The sequence below is a fragment of the Nematolebias whitei genome, chromosome 14, assembly GCF_014905685.2.
Source record: "Nematolebias whitei isolate Nwh7 chromosome 14, NemWhi1, whole genome shotgun sequence".
NCBI classification, from domain to species: Eukaryota; Metazoa; Chordata; class Actinopteri; order Cyprinodontiformes; family Rivulidae; genus Nematolebias; species Nematolebias whitei.
The window spans coordinates 2,540,475-2,550,939 of record NC_056511.1 but is presented as its reverse complement, the minus strand read 5'-3'; the positions used below and the strand labels follow the sequence as shown (position 1 = coordinate 2,550,939).

General features: G+C 43.9%; 1 protein-coding gene across 2 annotated transcripts in view; it reads left to right on the top strand.

Moving 5' to 3' along the window:
* pof1b (POF1B actin binding protein) overlaps positions 1–10,465 on the top strand; it is a 51,782-nt gene that overhangs the window by 19,413 nt on the left and 21,904 nt on the right. For both annotated transcript variants that reach the window (XM_037687764.1, XM_037687763.1), the window contains exon 3: positions 7,820–8,073. In XM_037687764.1, the coding sequence (XP_037543692.1) occupies positions 7,820–8,073 (254 nt within the window). The remainder of the gene's footprint in view (positions 1–7,819; positions 8,074–10,465) is intronic.

Below are 10,465 nucleotides of genomic sequence, written 5' to 3'. Positions count from 1 at the left end.
CATCCATCCATCCATCCATCCATCCATCCATCCATCCATCCATCCATACATCCATCCATCCATCCATCCATCCATCCATCCATCCATCCTCTTCCTCTTGTTCTGGACTCAGGTCTCAGGGGCAGCATCTTGAGCAGGGAGGTCCAGACCTCTCTCTCCACAGCCTCTTCCAGCTTTTCTGGGAGGACTCCAAGGTGTTCCCAGACCAACTGAGAGACGTCTCTCCAGTGTGTCCTGGATCTTCCCCGGTGTCTCCTGAGTTGGACATGCCCAAACCACCTCAACTGGCTCCTCTGGATGTGGAGGAGCAGTGGTTCTACTCTGAGTCTCTCCTGATAACTGAACTTCTCACCCTGTCTCTAAGAGAGAGTCCAGCTCTGCAGAGGAAACTCATTTCAACCTCCTGAATCCACGATCTTGTTCTTTCAGTCTCTACCCAGAGGTGAGGGGAGGAACATATACTGAACGGTAAACAGAGAGCTTTGCTGTACAGCTCAGCTCCCTCTTCACCACAACGGACCGGCACAGAGTCCACAATACTGCAGATGCTGCACCAATCCATCTGTCAGTCTCACGCTCCATTCTTCCCTCACTCCTGAACAAAACCCTGAGATACTTGAACTCCTCCACTTGAGGCAGAACCTCACCCTCGACCTGAAGAGAACAGTCCACCTTTTCTGACTGAGGACCACGGCCTCAGATCTGGAGGTGCTGGTTCTCATCCCGGCTGCTTCACACTCGCCTGTGAACCGCTCCAGTGAGAGCTGAAGATCACGGCACGATGACATAAACCGGCATCATCGTGCTTCAGAGTCTTCTGATTTTAATAAGATGGAGACACAGATTTTAATTAATCGTCTTTTATATTATTTTAATTTTCCTCGTGCTCTTAAACCTTTTAATGGACAGGAAGCAGAGGGTTCTGGTGAATGGAAACATGTCAGAGGTTCTGGTCACAAAGACAGGGACTCCCCAGGGTTGTGTTCTCTCACCCCTTCTTTTTATTCTGTATACAGACAGCTGCAGGTCTTTTAGCTGGTCCAGTTTTCTGACACGGCACTCTTGACCCTTCTTCCAGGTCCAGAGTCAGACCATAGTGGTGCCCTGCCGGCTTCTGTGGACGGGTACGAGGACAGTTGTCTTGATCTTAATGTCTCTAAGACAACAGAGCTTGTGGTGGATTTTAGTAAAAACAGAAGAAGGCCTAAACTCAGCTCCGTTCATGGAAGACACACGGAAATTGTGAACTCGTACAAACATTTGGAGCTGTGTTTGATTCCAAACTAGAATTTGACGTGAACACTGACTGTGTCAAGTGAGTTCAGCACAGAATCCATTTACTGAGGAAGATAAAGTTTTTTAACGTCCTAAAGGATATTTTATGTATTTTTTTTAAACCGGTGGGATGCCACCTCCGGCCTGGGGGCGTCTTTCCCTCAGGTGGAGGAGTCCACGTTCCTGGGCGTCTTGCTCCAGAGTGATGGAGCAGGAGATGGATCGATAGATCCATCAGCCTCAGTATTGAGAGCGTTGCTTTGGTCAATTGTGGTGAAGAAAGAACTGAGTCGAAAGGTAAAGCTCGAGTCCGTCCATATTCCAACCCCTTCCCTTTGTCATGAAGTTTGACTCATGGCTGAAAGAACCAGACCTTTGAGATAAGGTCTTAGATAAGGAGATAAGGTAGAGCTGCTGCTCCTCTTCATCAAAAGGAGTCAGCTGAGGAGGCTCTTCTGATCTGAAGACCTCCCTTTGGAGGTTTTTCAAGCGTGTGCCACTGGGAAAGAGGCTCCAGATCTCTGGGTGGTTTTTTATCTTCTGTGACCTTGGGATCCCTCAGGAGCAGCTGGGTAGTGTAGCTGTAAGAGGGAGGTCTGGGTTTCTCTCCTGGACCTGCTGCCTCCATGGCCCATCCTCAAACAGCAGAAAATGGATGGATGGATGTTTATTTGGATAAAAACAATCATATTCTTGCTTTTATTGGTCAGTCCTGATGAATGATTTTGTAGTAAACAGCCAATCAGACTGTGGAGTCACTCAAACTAAATGAACTCGAGAAAGTCGTAGAAGACCTTCGGATGTCTTTGAGTTGACCTTGGGACAGGAGTCAGGAACCCAGCCCTGCGTGGGGTTCGGCTGATGTTTTCTGGTCGGTCTGGTTCGATGAGAAGCTGCTCGGCTTGCGGCTGTTTTCTGTCCAGACTGGTTCACGTCTGTCTCTCCCTTTCTGTGAGGGAATGGTTGGCATGCAGACCCACCCACCTCCGTGCACGCTGCTCGTGTTTATCCATAAAACAAGCGTCAGGTTCATGTTGGACCTGCTGCGGCGACCTTTGACCCTTCGCTGCTGCAGCCTCCCTGCTTGATGCCAAACCCGACTTCAAACACAGAACCGGTTGTTTGGATCAAATCTGTCGTGAAGATACCTGCTCAGGTGTGTGAATCATCACAGGAACAATATCTGCTTTCATTTGTGGTTAATGGTTTACTTTCAGCTGCAGAACAACTTCACAAAGATCTGAGTCAAACGTCAAAGCTGCTCGTTTGTTCTGCGGCCGGAGAATTTAACATTTATTAGAAACTTCATTACATTTAACCAATTTACTGAATTTATTCTAATAAAAGAATAAATTCTGATCAGATTTCTCTAAACTTTAAGAAAGAAATTAATAAAGATGGGAGGAGTAAGATGAGATAAAAGCAACTGTTCGTCTGAGGAGGCGGGACTAAAGCCTGGTCTGCTCTGATTGGTCAGCTTCAAGTGAGCAGGCTCCTGTCCACCAATCAGCAGCAGCTCTGCTTCTGTTTTTGTCTGAATTTCGTTGGAAAGGACTGAAAATAAAAAGACAAGGACTATTTTTAGTCTCACAGCCCAAATCTTCCTCAGGTGACATGAGACATGTTTTATTCACGGGCAAATAAAATATATCAAAGTAAGTAGATTTAGTTTTCAAAGTCTAATCAAATTATATTTATGTTCAGGCACAGCCAGGAGGTTCCCTCCACTCATCATGACGCGTGGATCTCATTCATTTGGGCTTTGAATGAATATTTCAACGTTTCCTTTGCCAGTGTTTGTGATTTTACTATTTAAAACTTTAATGGTTTTCAATAAACAAAATGTTACTGTGGATTTTCTTTGGACAGCACATGTTCAAAATATTACATACAGGAAAACAAATAAATCCATGATGCCACCGCCACCATGCTTAACAGTTGGTGCAGTGACACATCAGTAAAAATGTTGCTGATGGAAACGGTTAGAAATGATGTTTGAGCAGAAACATGTTTCCCCACACGGAGCAGAAACTCTCAGGCTACGACTTCAGAGGTTTAATGAGCGAAAATGACATTTTAACATTTTGTTTCATTTATTTAAAAAAGTACCGAAGAGTGTGTTCAGCACTCACACTACAGGCGAGTTATATTTTCTGTCAGACAGCGTTTGATTGACAGCTCAGCTTGTTAAAATGAAACGTGTAATGTTTCTGACACTTCACCCGCCCCTCTGAACAGCTGCAGGAGCTCACTTCAGCTGAGAGACTTCGGCTTATGAGGCACCTGTACTGTTCTGCACAGCCGAAACGTCGGTCCTCATTGTTTTACATTTATTTGGATTTTCAGAGGAATTTAAAGCTATTCATTCAAGCTTTATTTATACACGTTAATCCCATTGGGGTTAAACTGTCTGAAGCTTCTGTTCTTCTTCAGGTGAGTGTTTCTGACTGAAACGCAGCAGAAACTGAACCAGTAAAAGACACACCTGTGGACAAACGTCCAAGTTTAATTTAGTTCCATCAAATTGTACAGTACCTTTGCTGCTTTGGTCATTTCGTACCCATATATTCTGGGTACAAAAAGAAGCTGACGGCCACAGGTTTCCCTGTACTGTACCTGCATATAGAGGCATACGGTACACATGAGCACAAAAGGTGAGCTAAAAGCTAAACGTAACAAAACTCTGGCTACAAGATACAAGTAAAGAGAGGCAACATTTGAAAGTAGCCACAAGGCAAGCTAAAAAGAGCAAAAGGCTAGCTAGAAGCTAAAAGTATAAAAAGGCTGGTTGAAAATTAACAGTAGCAGAACAGTAGCTAAAAGCTCAAAGTACAAAGTAGCATAAGAAGACAAAAACCGAGCCTGCAGCCGAAGCAGATTTTAAAGAGTTCAATGTCCCTGAAGGAATTCATCCCAAAGTAATTCTATGGGAAAATAATAACAAATATAAATATTTTGAAAACCATAAAAGTTACAGCAATCAAAAGTTGTAGCTCCCACTTCCTGTACAAGCTGAACATTTTGGTATAAGAATGGCTAAAGCAGCACAAAGTATGCAGAAGTATGACTCCGCGTTTTCTGTTCCTGCAGCGTGCGACTAAATATCTGGTTTTGGAAACTCGAGACCAACGTGCTTATTATGCCGGACTTTAATAATGACAGAGTTGTTGTTGAGGTGAACATGATGGAGCACTGTAAGAACTGCAGCTTTTATCCGTTAGCTCATTTCATAATGAGGTCAAGTGTTTGTTTTGTTGGTTTATTTCCAGTTCGTAAAGTGAGCGATATCGTTCTGTCAGTGGTTTGGGGAAGTCCTTCAGTTACGCCATGGTGGGGCTTTTTGAACAGATCCATGAGTCACCGTGAGGAACCAGGGGGTGCAAACCCTACAGGACCTAGTTGTTTGATGGTTTTAACAACTTTTTTCTGGCTTTCCTTCCATTTAGAAGATAAAAACTATTTTCTACCGTCACGGAGAATTTAAATACTCCACACAAAGTTTAGACCTCAACCAGCAACATTTTCAGGGGTGACCCAGAATGCACTACTCAAGACTCAGCAGAGAACCTTAGAGGCTGGTGTGTGTTGGACGTGGATCCACTGAAGGAAATCCAGGAATGTGAACTTTGACCAAACAACTGATGAACGAGGAGACATGTTTTATAGATTCATCTTCACCACTGACTGAAACCCAGTTCTTCCACATTACTGCATGTGCAGATGGCAGAACCCTGAGGCCCTGAGAACCCTCAGCGCATTCCTTCACAGAAGACCATTTTACTATTGTGATTCATTCAACCTTTATTTAGACAGGTTAATCCCATTGAGCCTCGAGGACTCCTTTACAAGAGAGACCTGATTTCAACAAAGAATGATGAGAACAATGGACAACAGCGACAACAATAGACAAGTATAAAAAGTCATACAGTCATACAATTTTTTTTTTTTTTTTTACAAATAGGATGGCTAAAAAAAGAAAAGTAACAAAAAACAGCTAGATTCTAAGGAGAATGTATAAAACTAACAACAGGAACATGTCTGCATTGGTCCCTGCCAGGAGTCCAACAGATTCTTAAAGACACTTAGAGAGGTCAACGTCGAGAGCTTCAAATCTTTTTACAAGATATTCCAGGAAACAGGAGCGGAGTAGGAGAAGGTCCTTTTGTCTAGTTCAGTCCTCACTGAGGGAACACTGCGGGTAATAATGTCCTGAGAGCGCACGCTGTAGCTGCACTCACGCAGAGACATGTAGGAGGAGATGTATGAAGGCAGCAGACCAGGAAGTGATTTAAAGATGAACATGTACCAGTGGGAGAGTCTGTGTGAAGTTAATGGTGATCAGTTAACCAGTGAATACTGGGTGCAGTGGTGGGTACGGTAGTTACAGCCAGTTATGAATCTTAGTGCACCATGATAGACAGCATCCAACATCTGCAGCATCCAACATCTGCAGGGTTCTTGTAGGAGCGTTCATGTAAATAATGTCACCATAATCAATGGAGGGAATGAAAGTCACAGATACAAGGCGTTCCTCAGGGTTCAGAGTTAGACAGGATCTGTTTCTGAAAAAGAAACCCAGTTTAACTTTCAGTTTCTTTACCAAGTTTTCCACATGGAGCTTAAAAGAGAGATGTGAGTCGACCAAGATACTCAAATATTTATAGGAATCAACAAACTCAATTGGGACACCATTTAAGGATGAAATCGGAGGAAGAACTGCTGGAACCAACTTCCTATTTGAAAAAAGCGTCCCTTTGGTTTTGTCGGCATTTAGGACAAGTTTGAGACGGAACAAATCAGACTGGATGATGTCAAATGCAGATTTCAAAACTGGAAAGCCTTTTCAACTGTTTTAGTTCGACAATAAACAACTGTGTCATCAGCATAGAAATGTATGGATGCATCAGGGATGCTCTGACCTACATTACCTATGTAGATTGTAAAGAGGGTGGGTCCTAAGACTGAGCCTTGTGGTACACCATTGTTGACTGTTAAATAACTGGAGGAAGTACCATTATGTTGAACACATTGCCTCCGGTCTGAGAGATAGTTCGAGAACCAACCAATGGTGTGTTCTGAGAAACCAGTTTCTGAGAGTTTATGACACAAGATGTTCTGATCCACAGTGTCAGAATCTTTAGACAGGTCTAAGAAAAGTGCAGCACAATAATCCTTAACATCCAGTGCTGCATTCAGGTACAACCTGTCGACTTAAAAATCCACTCTGAACTTCTAGTTTGTTTCAAAACTGAAGGTTAGAAATCACATTTAGGTTTAAATCCATCAATTTCATTATTACGTTTGTTTTTTGATTTAATGCTCTTGAACATAAGAGAGTTGGTGAGCTGCAATGCATGCTGGGTAATTATGGGACTGGACATGCGTGGACTTTTTCAGGTTATGTGTTAATCTCTGTTTGTTGTTGAGTTTAGTGTTGGGTTGGTGTTCATGTTCAGGTTGTTGTTGGTGACGGTAGAAGAAACTAGAAAGTTCCTGGAGAAACTCTGATGGGGACAGTTTAGTGGCAGCCATTTTAAAATTTAGATGTTACCAATCAGTCTAACATGCGTGTTTTTGGTCTGTGGGAGGAAACCGGATTACCTGGAGAAAACCCATGCAGCATGGAGAGAACATGCAAACTCTAGCCAGAATGCCTCCCCCCCGGTCAGGATTTGATCCGGCAACCTTCTCGCTGAAAGGCAGCAGCTCTACCAACTGTGCCACCATGCCATCCCTTCCACCCCTGCTTATGTTTTGATATATAATATGCATGTGTATCTTAAAAGATGTGGTGGTAGGAAGAGTTTGTTGGGGGACGTACTGAGTTTTGTTCAGAGACCACTTCAGGTCATGTGACCTCATGTGTCAGTTAGAGGCTGTGAAGAGTTCCCTCAGGCTTTTTCAATGAGAAAAATGGCATTTGTTTGCAAATGACGTCGCCGTGGTAACTCGAAGCGTAAAGTACACATCACGGTGCCGAGCCAGTCGTTTCAATATAAAATTTGTGTGGGGGACACGTTGTAGTTTGGGCCACATTAAGTTAATAGAAGAGCACGACCCTTTTCAGGAGGCTGCCTTCAGGAGTCCTCAGTGACACCATGAGTCAGACGTCGTACCTCGTGTATAAAATAGAAAAGCACTTCTTTTACGGCGAGTTTCCAGGTTGTGAAACTGAAACTGTGGCGTTCAACGTTAACATTTATGAAATTGCTACAATATCACGTCCTAACTGAAGGTTCTTAGAGCCACGGTCTCACATCTTGCATGTTCGTCTAGTGGTCTACAGAACAAGACGTGTAGGCCTCAGCTGTCGATAAAGACGTCTGGTCTGAAGTTTTAACTGAGGTACCACCTGTTGATTACAGTCACAGTAAAAACTGAATCCAGTTTGAAGCGTGGAACTCCAAACCCTCCAGTTCTGAACAGAGATTGGAAGTAAAACGTTTTCTCCTACAGAACAGAAGTTTAGTTGCATTTCCTCAGAACTGCTCCAAGTACATCTGTAAGAGCTCGGTGCTCAGACGTCTTTGTTGTGTGTCTCCAGGTAGAAGAAGAGGAAGAAGAGGAGGAGGATGACGGTGGATCAGTGGAAGTGGAGGAGGTCGAGATTGTGAACGTCATCCAACAGAAGCCTCTGCAGATGATGCAGAGCAAGTTCTCCACCATGGAGCTGAAGGAGGCGCCCGAGCCCACGAAGCTCGACACGAGATACTTTGGCGAGCTGCTGGCCGACGTCTACAGGAAGAACTGCGACATCCACTCCTACATCTCCGACCACGTGTCCAAGATCCGCGGACAGTAAGTCCAAACCGTGAGACATGTCTCTGTCTGGTTTAGTTTGTAAAATACAGAAACTACCAGTAATGGCTTTTTGAAAGACTAGCTGGAGGTTTGACAAATCCAACAGAGCTTCAAAATACACATCCATCCATCCATCCATCCATCCATCCATCCATCCATCCATCCATCCATCCATCCATCCATCCATCCATCCATCCATCCATCCTCTTCCTCTTGTTCTGGACTCAGGTCTCGGGGGCAGCATCTTGAGCAGGGAGGTCCAGACATCTCTTTCCACAACCTCTTCCAGATCTTCTGGGAGGACTCAAAGGTGTTAGACCAAATGAGATACGTAGTCTCTCCAGCATATCCTGGGTCTTCCCCGGGGTCTCCTCCTAGTCACCACCTCAGCTGACTCCTCTCTATGTGGAGGAGCAGTGGTTCTACTCCGAGTCTCTCCTGATAACTGAACTTCTCACCCTGTCTCTAAGGGAGAGTCCAGCTACCCTGCAGAGGAAACTCATTTCAACCTCCTGTATCCACGATCTGGCTTGATCATTCTGGCAACTGCATGAAAATCCAATTTTCATAAATTTTCTAATAATCTGGAGCTTCTTTTGTTATAATCCAAGCTGACAAAATGCAGATTTTTTGATGTGTTGAAAAGTGTCAAGTTTGTAAAGCGTAAACTTTTTCTGAAGTTGAGATCACTCCAAAGTGACATCATCAGACAAAGTTGAACAGTTTGTGGTGAAACCACCAAAAATCATCAAACCCAACCTGTGGTTGTGTATAAACTGTTAAAGATCTAAAAACAGCCGCCCAGTCTTGTAAAGTCTGATTTTCTGTGACCAGTTTAAACCTTAAATGTTTGTTTTGCCGTGGAGTCTGAGCTTCAAAGCTCTAAGAAGGTCTGAATCTGTTTTACTGTAACGTTCCCGAGCAGAAACGTTTGTTTATCTCCGCTGCAACGTTCTTCTGTTGGATCCAATTCACTGCAGGCAAATTTGGAAACGTTAGACTTTAATGAGCTAATATCATCAACAGGATGGCTTTACTGTCTTGGCATCAAAGGAAGCAAATAGTCGTAGACGTAGTCATGGAGACAGACGGTGGTTTTGGCAGTTTGCCTCATTTAGCTTCATCTGCAGCTTGTTCAAACAGGTTTCTCTACAGTGTGTCAATACCTGAGACTTCACCTGCACACTGCAGACATGTGGTCTGCTGTGGGACTGGAAGTCCACTGGTCATCTATGTGACGGGTGTCTGACTTTCTATGTGGTTCAGACCAGCACTGAATCCCAGAGATGGAGTGGAGTCCCGACACCAAAATGGCCTCCTTGGATAATCTCCAGATATCAATGTGCATCTAAAATGGTCACTTTTAATATATATTTTAAATTCTATAACAAATGAAACCAGAATAAATTAACAAAAATTGTATTGTGGTTGTTAAGACCATTTGTTGAGTTGTCGGAATGTTTAAGCCAGCAGTAGATGGAGTCATAGCTACTGCATGAACAGGCATGGGCGATAGCTGATTGATTAAAAAGTCTCATTTAGTCAATTAACTGTTGGCTGATCAATCAGCCTACATTTAGACTGGACACAGGATGAAGTGAGAACTTCTTGAGGTCGGTATGTGCCAGGGGGAAATGAGTGTTTGAGGCATTACCTGAGCCGGTTCTTTTTTCTCAGCATTTATATTGGAAGTATGTTTAAATCTGGGACGGTTGGTTGAAGTCCAAGAGTCTTTATTATCTTCAAGGGGCAATTTGTTTCACAGTCACACAAAACATCCACACCACAAGACATTAAAACATTAAAATAACAGAAGTCATCACTGTTCGTTGAGAAGCCTGATCACTACAGGGTGAATGAGTTATTCAGTCTGTTCATCCCACATCTGGGCAACAGATACCTGCGTCCAGATGGAAGACAACTGAACTCACCATGGAGTGAAGAAAGACACCTGATCTCACCATGGAGTGATGGAAGACACGTGAACTCACCATGGAATGATGGAAGACACCTGAACTCACCATGGAGTGATGGAAGACACCTGAACTCACCATGGAGTGATGGAAGACACCTGAACTTACCATGGAGTGATGGACGACACCTGAACTCACCATGGAGTGATGGAAGACACGTGAACTCACCATGGAGTGATGGAAGACACGTGAACTCACCATGGAGTGATGGAAGAAACCTGAACTCACCATGGAGTGATGGAAGACACGTGAACTTACCATGGAGTGATGTACGACACCTGAACTCACCATGGAGTGATGGAAGACACCTGAACTCACCATAGAGTGATGTACGACACCTGAACTCACAATGGAGTGATGGAAGACACGTGAACTCACCATGGAGTGATGGAAGACACCTGAACTCACCATGGAGT